The sequence below is a fragment of the Periophthalmus magnuspinnatus genome, chromosome 16 (genome assembly GCF_009829125.3).
Source record: "Periophthalmus magnuspinnatus isolate fPerMag1 chromosome 16, fPerMag1.2.pri, whole genome shotgun sequence".
Classification (NCBI taxonomy): domain Eukaryota; kingdom Metazoa; phylum Chordata; class Actinopteri; order Gobiiformes; family Gobiidae; genus Periophthalmus; species Periophthalmus magnuspinnatus.
In genome coordinates this window covers 17,654,715-17,675,242 of record NC_047141.1, presented here as the reverse complement: position 1 = coordinate 17,675,242, position 20,528 = coordinate 17,654,715, and the positions used below count along the sequence as shown (strand labels likewise).

Here is a 20,528-nt window from a genome sequence, read left to right as displayed (position 1 = left end):
AATATATAGAAACATGTATACATTTTGTTAAAAAACAAAAAAAACAACATTTTATTTAAAAAGGGTCAGAAAAAACATGTAAAAGTCAAAATTCATTCAAGAATTAGGGAAAAAAAACGTTTTTAAATCAAACATTCAGCAAGGTTTAGTGCATGTGCTGGTAAACTTCCTTTACAATCATAATTAAAAACACATTGTAATGCAATAAAAAAAAAAAAAAGATGAGGTAAAATACATACAGTACAGAGCAACAGGCCAATACAAATGTGACTAAAAGTCAAGCCCCCTGTAAAACATTTCATAACACAGCATCACAGTATTGGGTAAAGTGCATATTTGGTCATAGGCGTCTGATATTGCGTTTGCTCTGAGCACTGCCTGGGATAAGGACGTCTTTTTTGCGTCGGTTCACAGAGTGACTGCCACACTCTTTGGAGCCATGGAATGCGCACAGGCAGGAAGTACAAAACTGGAAGCCACAGTCTGCACTGCTGCACACGCCTTCCCCTTTCACAGAGTGACAGCGAGCAGGATGCTGACATCTGGGACAGGGCTTCAGGCATTCATCATTAAAAAGGGTTTTGGCCACCTAAAATGTATAAGACAATTGTTTCAGAAAAGGGTGGCTTGATATATCAGGTAAAATAAATCTAAACATCTGGCAGTTGTCAGGAAACTGATCTAAAATGCCCCAGTAAGCCTAATGTTCAATAATAAAACTTTAAGACATAGTGGTAACATGCCCTCCTGGTTTAAATACTCCGATACAATTACAGCTAAACCTGGGATGCCATTACGTGTTATAGCACAAGGCCCTTTAGGTTCATTCTCAAGTGTAGTGAGGAAAAAACTAATCAAGAACAAATGAATGAAGCCTCTCACCTCTATGAATTTGTCTCGTTTGCTGCTGCTGGCCGAGGTAAAAGTGCTGTTGTGTAGCGGGGTGGCACTCCGGCTGCTAGACTGAGGAGTGCAGAAGCTCTGGCTCCTAGACTGGGACTGGACTGTCTTCAGAGCTGAGCGTTTGAGCAGAGCTGTTCTGGTGTCTGCCTCCGGGACATGGGACACAGCCCCCTGTTGTAGGAAACATAAGTTTAGGACATCTACCTGTACATGAGGCTACTTGTGGTTTGAGTATAAAAAGAGACTGGGATTGTGTTGTTGCACCTCAAAAGAATTTTCAATTAGCCTATAGTTAAAGTAATAGCAATTTTAAGATTCTAAATGTTAAATTTATCCTTGTGTTTAAACAATAGAAAAACAAAGTTTTGTGTTTGTGTAATAGGCTTAGACTTCTGCAGATGTTTAACATTTTTCCAAGGCCAGGCCTTACCTCTAACGAAGAGTTGAGCTCACTTAGATGACTCCTACGTTTGAAGCTTGCTCGTCTGTCCTGCTTAATGATCCCCTTCCAGCTCTTGCACACTTTCCCACATCTAGAGGTTACAAACACATGTTTTTAGTATGCATCACTTTTCACTCTTATGCCAAATGAATAGTGACTGTAGGTCCCACCTATAGATGCACTTTGGGGTCAGAAGTCCCAGTATGAGCGACAGGATGTGCTTAAGGTTCCTCTTGTTAAGCTCTGTAAGGATATCCACTGTGCCCACACCAATCTTCCTGCCTATGAGCCCAGCCAGAGGCATAGTGGTCCTAAATGTGACTGGAGTATGCACCAGGGCTGCTGTGGATCGCAGTTCATCCTTTAGACTCGGGCTTTGGCCATTCAAAGCTTGAGCTTTCTGCTGGCACATGGCATGGACCAGCTGTAACGCTGGGGTCATGGACAGATTAAGAGGAGTGTTCCTCGAAGGAGGTGAATCTGAGCTAAAGGGTGTTTTGCCTTCTCCTTTGGCAGAGGTCCTCCTCAGGGGAGTTCCATAGTCCTGTTTTGTAGAGACCACACTTTCAAAGCTCACAGAGCCTCTTGGTTTAATGGAAAGGGCTCTGAAAGGAGTGGAGCCAGTGAAGACCTCATCCTCCTTAAGAGGCTGTTGCCCCTGTTTACTTCTCTCTGTGGGGTCATCCTCTGACTGAGAGCCCCCTTCCTTCAGAGTGGACAGCCTGTTCTGACGCTGTAACCGGGGGCGACGCTTTGTGTCTAGCAGATTTGGGGTTATACCGTTTCCTTTAGAGGCAGAGAGCAGAAGCTCCTGAAACGACCCATCATGATCCACAGACGAGTCCTGAGATTTATCTAGGGTCAGGGAGCTGAAGCCACTGTCTTCACAAACAGATCTGTAATGAAGCCATTTAAAAGACTTTGAGTAAATATTCAAGCACATGCCAAAACGCAAATATCTTACACAAAGATCAAAAACATACCTAGTGTAATTGGGCGTGTCCAGGCTTGATGGTGTATACAACACACTGCTATCACTAAGATCATTACAGGCTGGGGAATGAAGACTTTTCTTGAACATAACAGTGAAGAGCTTGTTTGTGCGTGGGGTTTGTGTGGATGTGCTGTCTGATGTGTGTGGGGTTTGGGGGGATGCGTTTTCTGAGGGAGATGAGGGAGAACAGCTCTCCTTAAAATCAGCATCTGAGAGTGAAACTCTTCGGTCAAAACTGGAGAGCTGTTCAAACGTGGCTTGTCCATCTTCCAGGGTGGAAGTCCGCACCTGTGAATACAGGTGGCGGCGCTTCCTCCCTGACAGCGGTACGTCCTGGTCCAAAGCTAAAGTACTTGTGGATAAAGTGCCAATCACAGTGTCCAAAGAGTCCAGAGAAGTGCTCAGCCACTGCCCCGATACACAATTACTGAGGCTTTTGTTTGGGGATTTTGTGGGATTAGCCTTTACATCTAAAATAGATTTGCATAAAGCAAGCCTGTGCTGCAACGAGGCATCCCTTTTGTATAGTCTGGGAGTTTCACACAAACCAGTTGAGGGCCAGCACGCAGCCCTGTCTTTATTCCAAAATCTGGTTCTATCCTTGGGAGCGGCAGAGAGCCGCAGGTTCTCTTTGGGGGTTTCATCCGACTCACCCAAAGACAAAGACCCATCTCTGGTGATACTCTGAGGGGTGTAGAATAAACCAGAGTAGCCGCTGTCAAAGCAGTCATCATAACAGGCACGCTCTTTGTCACTATTAAAGAAGACATTGGGTTCTGGAGTGCACTGCATTTCCTCTTGTTTGAGTCAAGAAAGACTCAATAAATCTGTAGAAAAAAAAAGATTAAAAAAAAAAGGTTTAAATTACCAACCGACACCATTACTATGACTAGATATTGTCACTGAGAAAACCACTGTCCATCTTGTGGCAATCTCTCAATTCTACATGTAGCTTGGCTTGACCTTGGCATAATGCTCTAGTAGTTCAAATATTAAGTGCACATTACTAACAACACTTACAATAAAGAACCAGTGCGAAGACCTTATGTATTTGATCACAGTGACCAGTGAGGTTTTCTTTGAGACTGTGAGTTAGTTATAAAACACCAGGGATATCTCATTGTTCTCTACAGTCACACATTCTAATATTGTACATGTACTTTACAGTATACCTTCTTCATTAGCACCAAGCTGACGATTAGCTCAGCTGGTGGCACTAAACAGTCTCAGCTGTTTCATTAGGGTTGCCAGGAGACGCTTTAAATCCCTGCTCTCCAAACGCTGTGGTGCCGCTACAAACACACCAGTAACCGCCAAAAACGGGGACTACTTGATGGGGGCACACTGGACACATTCAGTATAATCTACTGTATGTTTTTACTTTATCATATCCACATATAGCATCATTAAGAAACAATTTCACTTTGGATACATCACAACAACCCTGTTTAAATGATAGAACATGAAGACTAAACTTTAGCTGACGAATTATTTCACCAAGCTAACCTATAGAAACACGAATCATATATGGTTATTTATCATTGTAGACGTATTTAAAATAAAATTAAATAAAATACTGTTTGTTTTTTTACTGCTAAATTTTGCGCTTTTTAGCTTGCTAGCTGCAGGTGATGTTTTAGGCCATCTAATCAGCTAAAGCATCAAAGAAATATTACACCGCTAAAACGTTTAACTCACCATGGAAAATATTATAATAGATCAATTTTGCCAAGCCGTTTGCAGTGTTAGCCCTCTTCTTAAAATTGTAGGCCCCACAAATCAGCCCCCAGTCGCCACTGTGTCCTTCATGTTCCTGGGCCAAATAAGAACAGGAGTAAGCCACGTTTTCAAATTTGGAGCCCGATGCTGTACGTCTGACGTATTTCCCATCTGAGCCCGCGGTACTTCCGTGTACGTTACCATAGCAACCATACAAAGATACGTTCGTTCGCCACGGGACAGTATCAGGTAACTTATTTAGATTTGTCTTTTAACGATAAAAATTCAGCAATTTGCTTGTATTTTATTATTTATTTGTAGTACATTTCTCAAAATCTAAGACCCAACATTTAAATTATTCAATATAAAATAGCGTTAACAGAACAACCTAGCAACATTCCCACGTGTAAACAAGCTCTTTATTAGCAAGAAATGTGTCTGGATCCATACATTTTCGATATTCTGTTTAATTTCCAGTTTGGTGCAGTTTGCTAATACAGTTTTCTTTTAAGGAGGTTATGTCAACAATTTTGAATCAACTTTGGTGTGTGTCTGTTTCATAACCACTTCTCACACAAGACATGACTGCAGAAGAATTTGTTTCACTACAAAACCAAGGCGCTGTCATTGACTACAATGGGAAGGTTCCTGTGGAGCACCTGGACTATGGGTATATAGAAAAGTGCAAAGATGTGAAGTATTTGGAAAAGATTTTAAAAGTACTGAGGTGTGTATCAGTCTGATATAATTTGGACAAAATGGCATGTTTATTTCTATATCCAGATTATATTATATTATGTTATACTAAGGTCTGGAGAGGAGGGCATTTATCCTGATCTCATAAGTTTTTGTGAGACCCGACTTGAGCTGCTTGACCCAAAGAACAGACTTCTCATAACAGACAAGCCAGTCACTACAGCAGCCAGCCTATCCAAAGATGAATGGGGACAAATTGTTGATGATCTTAAGGTTAACTTAATAAATACAACATTAAATTATTATTTCATTGTGTGTAACTATCTTGTCCTTGCCTGTAATGTTTTCAGATGTGGCAAGAAGAATCCAAAAAGACTGAAGATTCATTAAAACACCAACCCCTCCTTAATGATATAATAAAAGAAAACATACCACCTATAAGAGGTTCTAATCAGTCAGTTGCATTCAATAAGGTAAAAATGTGACCATTATCCTGTCTATTATCAGTGACAATCTATTAAGTCTTCTATTTTTTTGTATCAGGACATCCAACAAAAACAAAACAAAAATCATTGCAAACGTCCTCTTCCACGTGACTATCAAGAATGGGACAAGTGAGTTCTAACCTTATTTTCCTCAACTATCTACTTATGCAAAATCCACCATTTATAAATTGAATTATGCTGTCCTTAATTTCTTTTATTTCCCATGAATTAGGTTTGATGTAGAGAAAGAATGTGAACAAATTGACAGCAACAGTAGCACCACCAGTGACACACCTGCTATTGTTAATACAGGACTTTCCAAACTCAGAACTACCTTGGATGCCTCATGTATGCAATTCCTATTTCTATGACAGTTTACACGTACTATGAAATGTAAAATGAACATTTCTTCTGATTACAGTTTTGGCCGAACGGGAGCAGCTCAACCTGGCCACACGTGAGAAGGACAAAGGCAATGAAGCTTTTAGAGCCAAGGACTATGAGGAGGCCATGGCATACTATTCCAGGTTAAATTTTATGTTTGTTTTTTTTGTTTGTTTGTTTGTCTGAGGGTTGTTTTTGCATATTGTTAATTAGAAATGCGCCTACGCTAACCAATATATATACTGCTGACATTGCTGAAATGGCCAAAAAATATGATACATATGAGCACAGAGATTTGACCGCTATGTTTTTCACTCTGTGTGCATTAATAAGCATAACCTTAAACTGCAATAAAATTTCCACTCACTTCCCTCCCTTCAATATTTTTATTTTGCTCTATGGCAATGCATGTTTGTTTTTTTTTATTTACAACAGGAGCATTTCCATTTTACCAACAATTATAGCTCATAATAACAGGGCCCAAGCAGAGATCAAACTGAAGCACTGGAACAACGCCATGAAAGACTGTCAGAGAGTCCTCAAGATGGAGCCGGGAAATATAAAAGGTGATCATTTGTTTAAAAATGAATTTTAAAACACGTGTGTGACCACAGACATCAGGCAACATGGTAACAATTATTATTCAGGGTCTGTCGTTTGCAATGGCCCATATTATTTGGTATATAACAAAAGATAATTTTACTCATTTGAAGTTGTCAGAATATTACTTCAGTATTCAATGATGTGAATGCTATTTCTTCCACAGCACTGCTACGTCGAGCTACCGTGTACACAAACACAGGGAGATTTGAAACTGCAGCTGAAGATCTGAGGACAGTGCTAAAACAGGAACCACAGAATCCTGCAGCTCTGGTTGGTACTGTTGAACCCATAACATTTCCCATCCACTAGGTGTCACTGCATCCCTGAGAGAAAAATAAACATGACCATACTAAACAAAAGAAAATACCAAAAGGAATAGTTATTATATTATATTATATTATATAATATCATATTATATTTCAGAAACTTCTGTCTGAAACTGAACTGAAGTTGCAAGATGAGGGAATGATAAAGAAGAAACGCAAAGGGAAGAAAATTCTGATCGAAGAAGTGGATGGGGATGACGGTCACAATGAGAAGAGGCAAGGAGGATTGAAGGGTGAGATTTTTTGGGTTTTATACATAATCAATCATTTGTCACATAACTTATATAACACATAAATTTAAATCAGTAAAAAAAAATATATACCCTTTTTTTATATATTAATACCTGAATTGCTACTGCAACTAATACACATGCCCTTATTGCAATATATAATATTAATATGATATAAATATCTCATGAAACAATCTATGCCTCATATTATTGCAGAGATTGTTTATGATAAAATCTCCGATGTAGAGGTAACTGTTTACAAATGAATAACTTACTGCGATTAAAAACCTTGCATTACTTTCCTAATGTATTAATTTAAAGTAACCAAATCGTTGTATTTATTTTTTCTGTCTAATGTAAAGACTGTATTAGAGGTATGTAGTTCATTATTTTTACATTTTAACTAAAGTTTGCTCACTATACTGCTCAACAGGAGCTTAAGTCCCTACTATAGCTGCCTAGCCTAGGATTTGCCCTCTAATCCACTCATGGGTTTGCCAAACATCAGAGTAAGCCATGAATAGCAGGACAGACAGACAGTCCTTTTCCCACAAATCCTGTAGCTATGGTGCTATAGATAAAAGATACAGACTTTTTTAGACTATGGAAACATGACTGTGACTAAGAAAGGGTGTATCTAAGAGGGTGCATTTGTGAGTTATGAGCCCTGCCCCCACACAGTGTAGAGTAAAGCTGTGAGAACGAGGTGCTTCCTGGAACTCCCTGCTCTAATGTGGTTTGAGTCAGGCCCTCCCCCAGTCTGATGTAACAACGACTACTTCCGCTATGTCAAAGGATAGTATCTTTATATAAAACGCTCAAAATAATTGAAAAGAAATGTACATCAAACAATCAAAGATAAGTTATCGACAAAATGCTTAATATTATTTACTTTTACTTTTTACGTTTTTACTAAAAGCCAAGAACTGGGTGTGTTTGAACAAACTGTCCACTTTTCTGCATTATAATAAGACCACACAGTGCTTTATTTATTACTATACACACAAAGTTTTCAAAATAAATCAAATCTTTAATCATTGAAACGATGGGCCAACTTTATATTGCATGATTTCTAAATGCAACATGCAGATCAACATCATAATCTTGCCTGTTATTATAGTAAATAGTGAATGGAAATTTGTGCAAGCTAATTTCTTTATGTCTTTCTGTTTTCTTGTTATACTGAAATGACAACTTCCTGTGGGAGTGTCAGCACTCGTCCCTCACTCTCTGGCCCCTCCCTCTCTGTTGCAGCTTGTCCGGTTGAACGTATACAGCCTCAAGGAGGGGAGGTGAGCCCAGCCGCTCCGGCTCAAAGCCCAGACATGGGTAACGCTCAGAAGAGGCCCCACGGCAAAGGGGACAGCAGCCCTCACAGCGACACCCATCATCACCACCACACTCCCTGGAGAGGAAAGGCAAGCAGTGCAGATAAATACAAAGTCAACCATGAATCTAAGGACAAGGTGGCCAACGGGGCGGGCAAGAGAGGCTCAAATGCCTCAGCACAGGAAGATCAGATCGGGAAGAGTCCCGCTGGGGGACAGGCTAAAGAGACTGTCAACCTGGACGCCCCATGTGGAGCTCTGCCCCTGCCTCTGTCCAGGCTCAAGAATGAGGGAAACCTATTGTTTAAGAATGGGCAGTTTGCTGATGCATTGCAGAAATACTCACAAGCCATTCAGGGCTACACAGACTCAGGTAAGGACTGGACAATGCTTCATGTGTGGGTTATCCATTCTGTCAGAGGTATTCACTTTCACTTTGTGTTATTCAAATACAAGGAAATAGGCCCTTGGGACTTATTAGTACAGTCCATTAGGCTCAATTAGCAATAAATCAAAGGTCATGTCCTTGTTGTTACACTAGCGGATCTTTAGTGTATCGTTTCCTGTTTTATTTACATTATATTACTCAAATTAAAACAGCATGTGATCTGTTTAAATAGGGAGGGGGTTAAAACATTTTTGAACATTGATGATGAAACTATGTAATGAAACCATAGTATTTAACTCCCAGATTGAGTGACTTGATGCTAAGTGTGTTGCGTCACAATGATGCAGTGGATACTGACAGTGTTTTTAGCCTGGGCCCGGTGCTAAGCCTCTCAGCTCAGGTCTGCCACAGGGTCACATGACTAGCGCCACTCACTGTGAAATTGAATCTGCAGGACTATAACTCGTATTGAGCGGAGAGAGAGAGTGAAAGAGAGTAAGTGGGCAATTGACGGAGGAAGAGAAACGACTGCTTGTCAGGACACTCATCACGTGCTTATGCTGTGTTTTCCTGAGGTCATTCATAATGTGGGCACTGCACCGCTGAATGTGCAGGTAGTGAGGCAGTTGTAGACAAGCTAAGACTGAGTTGCCTGACGATCTGTGATTCATTGAGAATATTGGTTTACATTTATAGTAAGGAAAATGATGGAGACTGCTGTGATGTGACTCCAGCATTATCATATCATATACTGAATAATCTGAGGATATGTACAATGCTAATGTACAGTTTAATGCCAGTGCTTCACAATGACCTCATGGCTCCTCTTAAATGGAGCAGCACTGTGTGAAAGCTCAGCACTGTAGCACGTACATGTGGACATATGGAGTGATGGATTATGCTTCAGAAGATGAATCCCTTAAAATGATTTGACTATAAGTAATAGCAGCCACAAAAAGTTGATTTTATTGTTGGATGTCAAATAGACTGCAACTCTGAAACACTGGCAAATATATAAAAGGTAAACATTCTAAATAATTGATCCCACTGGCTTATAAAGTGCACATTAACACTAGCACTTTTCCATTACTGATTTATAAAAATGTAATGTGCTATTTTAGGAGCCCAGTTGTAGTAAATAACCCCACTGTCTCACTATGCACTATACCATATGCTTTGTGTGCGTACAGGGATTGACAGCCCGGAGGATCTGTGCATACTCTACTCAAACAGAGCAGCCTGCTACCTCAAAGATGGAAACAGTCAGGACTGCATACAGGACTGCACAAAGTGAGTATCTAACACTGAAAAAACATTTGACAAAATGAATGTTTATATTTTAGCTTTTATTCTGATGATATGTGTGCCAAATAGTGCTTGTAAATGTCTTAGTTTAGGTTCCAGTAGCACACAAAACATGAATGGTCTGGAATGAAAAGTACAGAAATGTGAATTTCTACCATTATTTGAAAGATTATAATGCAAGTATGCTGTTTGTTGTAGCTTTTTAATTTTTTTTTATTTTTATCATAAACTACTCAATACTACTAAAATACTCAATATTCTGAATTTGGAAATATCACCAATATATGTGATATTATCCATTTTACAGAACTCCCACCACTAAATGAAATACTAATCTTTTACTATATGATGCTTATGGACAAGATACATTAGAGGCTTATTTTTGCACCTTAATCACAGAAGTAGGAGAAGATATAATAGTTAAATATAAAGGTATATAGTTGTAATGTTTACATAAGAAAAAATAAGATAAACTTTATTGTCCCACAAGGGGAAAATTGTCATGCGCACAAAATACAAGATGCATAGACATCAAGGCCTGCCAGACAGCAGCATCCACAGTGCAGACGGCAGACTGTGCTCCTGTCTCACCTGGTCTATTTATACCGCAGGGCTCTGGAGCTGCAGCCCTTCTCCCTCAAGCCTCTGCTGCGCCGGGCTATGGCTTATGAGTCTCTGGAGCACTACCGAAAGGCCTATGTGGATTACAAGACCGTCCTGCAAATAGACATGAGCGTCCAGGCTGCACACGACAGCGTCAACAGGTACCAGTCTCACTATGGGATAGAAAAACACTTTATTAAAATTACTTACAATTAAAGGCAACCAAATTTGTTACAAGCTAATTAAGGCTTTCCAACTAATACATCCTCTTTGTTACATGTTACATAACACAACAGCTCTATTATTATGATTTCACTGTCCCATTCCAGGATCACACGGTTGCTGATTGAACAGGACGGTGCTGACTGGAGAGATAAGCTCCCAGAGATCCCCCTGGTGCCTCTGTCCGCTCAGCAGCACCGCAGACCAGAGCAGCCCAGTGAAGAGGTACTGCAGGCCCGTGCTGACAAGGCCAAAAGAGATGCAGGTGTGTAGGAACAACAGCTGTTTCAGCACGATGCATTATCATGTTAAATGGGAAAAGTGTATCAGAAAGTCCCATTTGGCTTGAATATCCTGTAGTTTTTATACCTGTGCCTATTAAGTATATAGATTAGGTATATAAGTATATATTTAATTTATAATTTAGATACCATTGGGGTAGACATTTAATCCTTTAAGAATATTTTAACAAAATGTAAATCTGTGTTTTCACCAGAATCTTAGCTACTCTCTAGACTTACAAAAGGACAAGTCATGTAAATTCATAAATAACACATTTGTCTCCCAAGACAATGTGCTTTCAAGTTTGCCATAAGCCACAATGACAAAGTTTTTAGTTTTTAAATTTATCAACATGTACATTCTGTCTGCTGTCTACTTTAAGTACTCCATCTTCTCCGTCACTTCTGCTGACCCAGAGTTTGTGTCACCTCTCTTCTCTGACGGTGCATTTCCTGTTCCCCTGGCTCAGGCTAAAGCTGTTATATTTAAGCACTATAATGAAAGAATAGCCCCGCTGGCACACTGCTGCTCCCCCTAGACCCTCTGCAGCAAATTGATTAGTCTCCATCCGCACTGTGAATGATCGCTGAGTTGACTTTCATGCATCATGTCTCACGCGACCAGACCAAGGTCCATGGGTTCAAAATGCCTCTATTTTAAACAACAAATGGTTTATTGCTATGCTTTATTGTAGATGTTTATAACGAATTTGACCTATAGAACTCAACACTTACCGCTCACCATTTGTTTCTGGAAGTAAATTCCCCATTCATTTTTCCCAGATACCTACCAAAAAGAAAAATTTAATTAAATTTTTTAAAATGCATTTTTGTTTTTGGACTGAAAACAACTACATTATGGGATAGAGTAGCTTCTGTCATGCCTTTCCTCTATTCATATTTGTAGTCTATTGGAAAAATGAATGGGAGATTTACTCTCACAACTGCAGGGGCTTCAAAATGGGTGGGACTATTGAGCTCCATTAATGAAATGACGAGTGACTGCTCTCAATAGTTTGATCCAATTCACTAATGACTACAATTGATGCTGGCTGTTTACATAAGTATTTGGCAGGTGGTCATAATATTATGGCTGATCTGTCTAAATGTTGTTAGCTATACTCATGTCTCATGTTGACTTTTGTCTTGCAGAGCGCAGAGCAGAAGTCCAGTTCTCGGCTCTGAAGCAGGAAGGGAATGATTATGTGAAAAATGGCCAGCACAAAGACGCTGTGGGAAAGTACACGGAATGCCTTAAGCTGAAGCCGGAGGAGTGTGCGGTCTACACAAACCGGTCTGAGACTCAATCAAACAACTTCATGTTTCACATTCATTTCACTTTGATAGAAGTGAAATGACTCTGCATCAGGGCTTCCATAGTGCACTGATTAGAACATTCCTAACAGATTACCTTAAAGCAGTGGGTTTGATGTGGTTTTTGTTCCCAGTACATAAAAAATATTGTTAGATTTCAACAACGCTCACCAAACCAACAGATTCACAAAATATGCGAGTCAAATAAATTTCAGAAAATAAATTATATATGAATGTCAGATCTAAACTGGCCTATCATTCAGGAAGCAGCTGGGGGATTTCTGGATACATTAATGTCAAAATCATTGATATATTCTGAAGAATCTGATAATCTGTCTGTGAACAGGTTGGACTAGATTCACTGTCACCTGGTCAACCATTCACTTTCACAATAGGGCCCTGATACAGAGCAAACCCTTAATAGTAGAATAATTTGAAGTGTTTGCTGTACACATGCAGTTGTATATTTGTAGCAAACCCCTAACAATTACATTTTGACAACCTCATATCATAACTGCCTAAGTCATTTTGGGCCAAATTGAGATTTCAGAAATATTTTACAGCCAAATAAACACTTTTAAAAAAGATCTTAGTTAGTTTCTTTTTCTGTGTTTTTGCAAACCTTGAAAAATTAAAACATTATGCTAGGAGGCTAACAATCTGTAAACTGTTATTTGATTCACTTTTTATATATTTAGTTAATTTATATGAAGATTCACACAAGATGCTTTTGATACAGATACTTATTGATTGCGTTTGCATTTAGAGCCCTATGCTACTTGAAGCTTGAGCAGTTTGCAGAAGCCAAACAGGACTGTGATGCAGCACTGAAGTTAGAGCCAACCAATAAGAAAGCCTTCTACAGACGGGCAATGGCCAACAAAGGGCTCAAGGTAAAAGGGGATATACACATGTGGGGTTGTTGCTAATACATTATATAACAATAATGTTAGATTGAAAATGTAATGTTTGTTGTGTGCTGTAGGATTACTTGGCCTGCAGTTCAGATTTACAAGAAGTGCTGCACCAGGACCCCAATGTGCAGGAGGCAGAGAAGGAACTGGAGGAGGTCACCATGCTGCTGAGGCAAAGCCTGGCTAATGCTAACGCTAACAGTAACGCCTCACCAGCCAAACCCAGAAAGAGTGTCCCCATTACGGAGGTATAACACAGCTATCACTACAACAAAACCACCACAGGAAAATGACTAAGGAGTTTCAGGCTTTAAAAACTCCAAAGTGTAACCACCAATGCTTTAGTACAGGATGTGTGAAATATATTGCGTGGTTGTGACATTTTAAAAGAATATGACCTCAAGTGTCACTCAAGAGTTACAAAAGGGACACATAGGAACAAGGGAGTTGTCTTACCCTTAAATAGTACCTGTTGAGGTGTAGGCTAGCAGTATTTTTTATATTTTTTTTAGATTTGTAGTTGTAGGCTGTTGTCTTTCATATTACAATCTTTCAGGGTTGTAATATGTTGGTACTTATTGCTGTTCCAGGCTCTGTGCATTACATTTGATAAAAACAGAAAATGTTATTGCAGTTATTATCCATGAGCTTAATTTTTCAGTGTCTGTCTCTCCATGTTCCACGACAACCAGCAAGTTGTCCTTCTTTAACTAGGAGTTTAGGTGATCACCCTAGTGACTAGGCCCTAGTCCCAGGTAGTCCAGGGACTAGGGCCTTGTCCCTGGACTACCTGGCAAGACACACAATTCATTTTCATGTAATTTGACTTTACTGTCCTTCAGGTGGATGGGGAGGAGGACACACCCTCAGCTCACAGCAGGGGAGAGAACATCAGTATTAACATTAAGCCATCGAACGCCTATGAGTTTGGACAGGCCCTGAGTGCAGCCTGCTGCAATGGGGATACACAGGCCTGTGCTGAGCTGTTAGCCTCCACCCCTCCCCAAACCCTGCCCCGATATCTGAGCACCCAGCTGGATGGACAGACCATAATATTTCTTATGAACACCATGGACTCACATCTACTTCAGAGGGATCCAGGTCTGGTCTACCATCACCTGTGTCACCTCCACACAGCAGACAGGTTCAAGGTAAGAATGAGGTCATGAAATAATACAGTGTCATTATAGACAATAATGTAGTTTTGTTTTATATGGACTAAAAAAAGACAGGATGCATAGCTGAAGATGTTGAAGTTATCAGAGTAAACAAGTATGTAGTAATGAATCATTACTTCCTGCTCAAGCTTTTGTTATGTTGCCTTGTTAGAACACGTTGTGAACAGGAATGTTCTGAGTCATTCATTTTAGCTGCGTGTACATCACTAAACGGAGCCCGTCCCCACATGCTTTGGGAAAAGGGTGGGGTCCTAGACAGTTGCTTGCTAATCAGAGGGCTAAAGCTGACATACTGACAGACAGCCTCTAACTACTGTTACACCCAGGACTTAATGCAGTGCAAATAGAACTGCTAACTGCACAGTAAAAAGGTTGTTGGTTTGCTATTCTTCATTAATTTAACTTTTTAACAGGCTGAAAGGGATAGAAATATCTGCTCAAGTTGGCATTTTGATTCCTGCTACAAACAACACTTGTTGTCAATGTGTCCTTAGGCAAGACAGTTCATCCTTTGTATACTTCTGTAGTTGTGGTCATTCAAATATTGTAAATAAGAACTGATAAAATTGAAAAGAGCTATGAATTAATGTGTTTAACATTTAAGAATGGTGGTCATTTTTTGTAATCAACCTTAATACTACATCTCTTCCATTGTATTGACAGGTTGCTCTTATGTTGCTTGAGAAGGACGACCGCAAAACCATGACGCAGCTATTCGACCACCTCTCGGCCACGGAGAGCTCGGAATTCACCAAAAACGACGTGCAAAATCTGGCCAACAAATATATCTAACCCTCTGCATGACCTACCTTCACCACCTGAGATCTATGCAAAACACAAGGCACAAGGACTCCAGTGTGCAATAAGAGACAGTATCCCCCTACTTTGTGCTTGAATCAAAGACTAGGACTGTATATTTTTTGCTATGCAGATGTACTTTTCTACTACCATCAAACACATGAACGGGTTGTGTAACAGTTGATGCAATATATGTAATGTGGGTTACTCACTTATCGATAAAGTGGGTGCAATGTACATTGTTACATAACAAGATCAGCTCAGGTCAGATACAGCTGCTATGAACTGGTTTATTGAGTATAAAGTTTAAAGTGGAGGTTAGTACTTTTGAGAGAATGTCATTGTAGATTTATATTGATAGCATGAAGAAAAATATGGAAAATACATTCTTGGCTTCCCCTTGTAAGAATTAAAAGTTGTGACATATCTGTTTTTGTCAAGTTATCAGTCTTCTTTGCCTGCTGCCACAAAAAAAAATTTGTGCAAGCTCCTAGCTTGCACAAATTCTCTTTCAATCCTAGCCCATACCCTTTAATTTATGCAAGCCAATACAGCATAATATACAAGAGTTATGACCCCTAGTGGCAATAATAAAATTATCCATGCAGTACCATGTATTGCACATGGCTAGAACAGTCAATAGTCAAATCAGATCACTAGTCTAATACTGGACTAGCCTAAAATATAAGCATATTTATCTTACCACCAATGAAAATTATACATTTCTTGCTTATTTTTTTGGAAAAGGTGCACAATTTTGGTGGTTTTATTAAATGAAGAAACAAATGTTGCTTTTTATTTCTTTTTTTTTTTTTTATTTGAGAACTTGGTAAAGTTATTTTATCCTGAAAGGAACGTCTGCTGCATTCAGTTGTGTCCTGTTTGACAGCAGTAGCGTTTTGAGATGTGTGCCTTGGCTTAGACTTTGGAACTATGTGCGGATAAATGTTTTATCATAGTTGTGTCAGTTGTGTGCAATATTTATATTGGAATTGGTTTAACTCATATAATTTCATTTGTCCTGCTTGTCAGAGTTTCATGAATGTACTGTGTTTGTCACAGGGGGGTTCGAGACATAACTATATATGACAAAAAGAAAAAGTTTATTTTACAGTTGTTCACATTAGTGTAATTCACTAGATGTAAATATATTCACGAAGAGCTAAATTAATAAAATCTAATAATTAAAATTTTGTATACTGTGGTACTGTTTATTGCCTCATAAATTTGCTTCATCCAAATCCATCTTTGAGTAGTTGTTTGTTGTGTACATCAATGAATGTAATTATATGGTTATATACAAAATATACCTTTGATTTGCATACAATCTGCAAATATTGTTTGAAGACTATAAAAAAAAATGCATAAAAACATCAACACACCACATTGAATACTTCTTTTAATTTTGATATGCATTTACACGCATATAATAAAAGTAAAATTACCAAACAAATGTACAAATACCTTATGCCATTATGCACCAATCCCAAATTAAAACTGGCACTAGTGTTTTCAAAATGAGGGCTTATTGTGAATATGAAGAAACATAACCAGAAGGAATAACTAACCTTTACTACTGAACCAAAACAAATAATATCTTACGAAGAACAGACTTGGGTCAAATGGCATTCAAGATGCTTATGAACGTATATCAGAGTTTCACCCAAGCAAACTCAGTGACAGGATAAGGCGATCACTGGGCACTTAGGCTAATGCTCAAAATTAAGAAGTATTTTGTAAAAGTGGGTCATGAAAACACATTTGGAGAGCTGGTTTTATTCCAAAGTACATTGTACCTATCTTTTTCTCTAAACTATTACAAAGGCAAAAGACTCACCAGACCATGTACTCTTTGGATTTTGAAAATAGCTTTTCACTTCTTAACATATTACTGTCCAATAAAATGAGCGTTAGCAGTAGCAATAGTAGTATAATTGTAGTGGTAGTAGCAGTTCTTTCTGGTCAAAGGTTGAGTACACAGGGACTGTGAGGCATATACTTTACTAACAATGTACCATACTACAATAATACTAGTTTTAGTAGTAGTAAAAGTACATTTATAATAATTTAGTACAGTACACAACTCCATTTCTCCAATCTGCTTATCCAAACTATGGTCACACATCTTACGATTTCAGTCACCCACCACCAAATGTGACATTACTTTTACAAAATACTGTGACTTTATAAGGTTCAAGCCTACTCGGCAGCACCATTTGGCACTAATTGACAGGACCGATAAAAAAAAAAACATGTAGAACTTAAATACATGGAGAATTACATTAACAGTGCATGTGCCTACAGGCTACTTCTTTAGACTCTTGTCCCTGTGGTGTCAAGGGAAAACAATATTTTGATAGAAGGATTTTAAGCCTGAGTGGTGTCTTTGGTAGGCCATTGAGAACAAAGTGTGTAGTCTACCATCGCTTGGACACAAACGAGACCGAATAAGGACACTGCAGCAAAGACACAATGGGAACGTAAAAAGAAAAATAATTGTAGAAGGCACAATAAGTTTGACAACGATATCAAAACTTGCAAAACCTTAAACCAGACTGAACCAGTTCAGGAAACAGACCAATCCCACTGTACAGTATTAGTTAGCATTGCCATTTAAACTATGGCCTTCCAGAGACCATATCAACAAGAGTAAATATACAAGCCTTCAACTGAACATAACAATAGACAGGACTCAGCATCAGTTAAACATGATACATAGAGGACGCCATCTTGGCTTTGTTTAGCTACAGATTCAAAATGAGTTCAAATATTCATTCAACCTTTCTACCTGCATTAGATGACATCAAAAGCTTTAAGTCAAAAAATACTTGTAGTTTACCAACACTCTCAACTTATATCTACCATATAAGAACCTTTTGGATTTTGTAAAAAAGACTATTTGAGCACAAGTTTAATCAGCATTTGACAATTGCCAAGAAAAGTTATCAATTAGATTTTTTGACCAAATGTATAAAAAAGTAGTTCAGCAATACTTAGATCTTTGAGGTTATATTTTAGTCCCATTGCTGTAATAAAAGAAACCAAGTACCACATTTAGTAACTCCTCAATGGGTTAATTAGACTGAAAAATACTATAAATAAAATACACACTTTAATAAGTAACAACAAGAGAGCACTAGTCTCCAAAAAAGAGTATCAGTCATCTATTGCAGGAATAAGGTATGACATACAAGCTCAAAATTCAAAATAACCAACTATTTGATGCCGAGCCCATGTCTTTAATGTAAGCAAAGGTTTAATTTAGAAGTAAATAAAATAATAAATAGACAAGACACAAAAGCTCATCTGTTAATAATGTCCAAGAAGAAAAAAAAGTTGAATAGGTGAATACAGTCACATTGCCTGGTCCCACTGGAGAAACACAAGTTCCCATGTGGCAAGCAAAAGTGGCACAGTGGTTTTCGTTTAACTCTGAACTAAAAGATACAGAACACAGGGCTGTCATTTGACATCGAGGGGAGAAGGTGGTTACAGACACTACCTTCATGTGTACTTAATATTCTTGTCTCTAGCCTGGCCTGTAATTTGAATCATGATTTTTTATGCAAAGAATTGGTGCAATCCGAGTTTGTTTTAACTGAGCAGGGCAACAGGCACACAATCAGATTATAAGTGGTAGTGTGGGGATTTGTGCAATAATCTGCCTCTGGGCTGACATAATAAAAACAATGTATATTTCTTTCCAAGGTGTTTTCTGGGAAAAAAAAGACCTGACAAAGAGTAATGAGTAAATGGCTAATTGTGAACGTAGCAGAATCAATTTTGATAGTAAAAATCTTAACTTAGAAATGGCAAAATGAGTACTGCATTTTTGTGAAATGTGCTGTGTGTGACATGACTTACTACAACAACAATCATATTTCTAAGAGTCAAAGGATTTGTTTGAGTTAGTGGTCAAAGTTGGTGTAAAATTATAATTTTAGAACCGAAAACATACAACCAATCAGGAAACAAAATATTGCACAAGTCCCTTTCCTTTAGGAATAGAAATTCTTTGAAAGTGGAGGGTTACCAAACTCGATTACCCATTAATAAAGTTGATGTGTATGGCTCACCGGGATAGACTAAAGTACACCGAAAGTAAACCGTAAGCAATGACGCTTGGAGATTAGTGGCAAAAAGGTTTGAACGCAGTAGAAAGAGTGCAGCACTTAAGGTATCGCAATGCTAGATGTCTGTCTGTATGCAGGAGATTTTAGGCTGTGGCTGACTTTGAGGCTGTTCTTGGTGGTTGTTATTTGCTTCTTTCAACACATCTCCGTTGTTACATTGAGAGTCTGGTTCTGCAGGACACACCAGGTTAACATTCTCCTCAGTGATGAAGCACAAGGGGGGCAGCTCAGCCCCGTGTCCAGACGATGAGGTGGAGCAGGGGGAGTGAGGCGTAACAAAAGCCCCCAGTCCTGGAATAGCAGAGGCAGATCCAGGGCATGTCTCCAGGCGGTCGTTCTCCACCTCCGGTAAAGGGCTGACGGTGGCAAAGCGGGTGTGGTAGTCCCCTCCTGCTCCTCCAGAGCCATGGCTACAGGACGTCTTCATACTCTCCAAATCAGAGCCGCTGAACTCAGAGAAATGGCTGGAATGGGAGTCGGCCACAGAGGGAAGACTCCCGCTGAGGGAAGGAGAATCAAACTCTGAGGAGTTGGTGCTGCGCTGCTCCAGCAGCTGTGCGTCCATGTCCTCACGACTCTCATTGATCTTGGTGCCGCCTCCTTTCTTGCGCAGTTTGCCTTTGCTCTTCTTGCCACTGGAATTGGAGCAGGAGGCATCTTTGGCCCATTTGGAGGAGGAGTTTTTCCCCTCAGAGCAGCCAGACACAGGACAGGTCCAGCCACAGCGCCCCACATGGCCACTATCATCAACACTACTGCTGCCGCTGTGGTGACGCAGTTTACCAGGTTTTGATTCAATGTCCACCTGCACCTCCATACTGTTACCATCTCTGCAGGAAAGAGGAATGGAACCACATTTAACAGCCTGCTTATCACAGCCAGAAGTCACATAAAACACGGACAGATAAATAATGCAAAATGAAATAGAAAAACATACACTAGACACATGTTAAAAGAATGATTAAGTGGCAGACCTGTCGAGAGGAATGTAGGCATTAAGAATGGATCCAGCCATTGCTTTGGTGCTAGCATTGTCACTGATTGTGCCCAGACTGACTGTTCCAGACTCTCCACTTAAACTGCAGCGCTCCTTCTGCACATCGGCCTGCACCTCCAACCTGGACACAGAGAGGAATAGGAAAAACATTAACAGAGTCTCACCGGGATGTATTTATGGCTGTCTGGAATTAATACTTAAACTAGTTATTGTGCTATGTTGCTCTAATGACTTTTGTAAATGCTTTACACAGTGAAAATTTACCTTGATTGAAATCAAACTGAT

General features: G+C 39.3%; 3 protein-coding genes across 4 annotated transcripts in view; 1 reads left to right on the top strand and 2 right to left on the bottom strand.

Annotated features, from left to right (window-relative positions):
- LOC117383668 (E3 ubiquitin-protein ligase RNF19A-like) overlaps positions 1-20,528 on the bottom strand; it is an 85,989-nt gene that overhangs the window by 50,854 nt on the left and 14,607 nt on the right. The window contains exons 8-9 of one of the 2 annotated variants that reach the window (XR_008649015.1): positions 20,221-20,364; positions 19,198-20,076 (exon numbers count right to left, since the gene is read on the bottom strand). Coding sequence is in view for 1 of the 2 variants with exons in the window: in XM_055228111.1 (XP_055084086.1) it covers positions 19,302-20,076; positions 20,221-20,364 (919 nt within the window). In the remaining variant the exon portion in view is untranslated. Of the gene's footprint in view, positions 1-16,507; positions 20,077-20,220; positions 20,365-20,528 lie in introns of those variants that run through there. The other variant, XM_055228111.1, reaches the window with a different exon arrangement.
- Positions 273-3,161, bottom strand: fbxo43 (F-box protein 43). The gene is made up of 6 exons (XM_055228112.1): positions 2,512-3,161; positions 2,329-2,460; positions 1,516-2,241; positions 1,334-1,436; positions 883-1,074; positions 273-589 (listed from the first exon to the last, which is right to left on the bottom strand). Exons 1-6 carry the CDS (start codon positions 3,129-3,131, stop codon positions 341-343), a joined length of 2,022 nt encoding a protein of 673 aa, XP_055084087.1. The 5' UTR covers positions 3,132-3,161; the 3' UTR covers positions 273-340.
- Positions 4,640-15,486, top strand: LOC117383762 (sperm-associated antigen 1-like). The gene is made up of 18 exons (XM_033980981.2): positions 4,640-4,785; positions 4,868-5,027; positions 5,105-5,227; positions 5,298-5,368; positions 5,472-5,587; positions 5,661-5,766; positions 6,059-6,189; positions 6,390-6,496; positions 6,650-6,785; positions 8,037-8,483; positions 9,689-9,788; positions 10,415-10,567; positions 10,736-10,893; positions 12,062-12,203; positions 12,990-13,116; positions 13,209-13,385; positions 13,980-14,288; positions 14,979-15,486. The coding sequence occupies exons 1-18, from the start codon at positions 4,640-4,642 to the stop codon at positions 15,105-15,107; spliced, it is 2,838 nt and encodes a 945-aa protein (XP_033836872.1). The 3' UTR covers positions 15,108-15,486.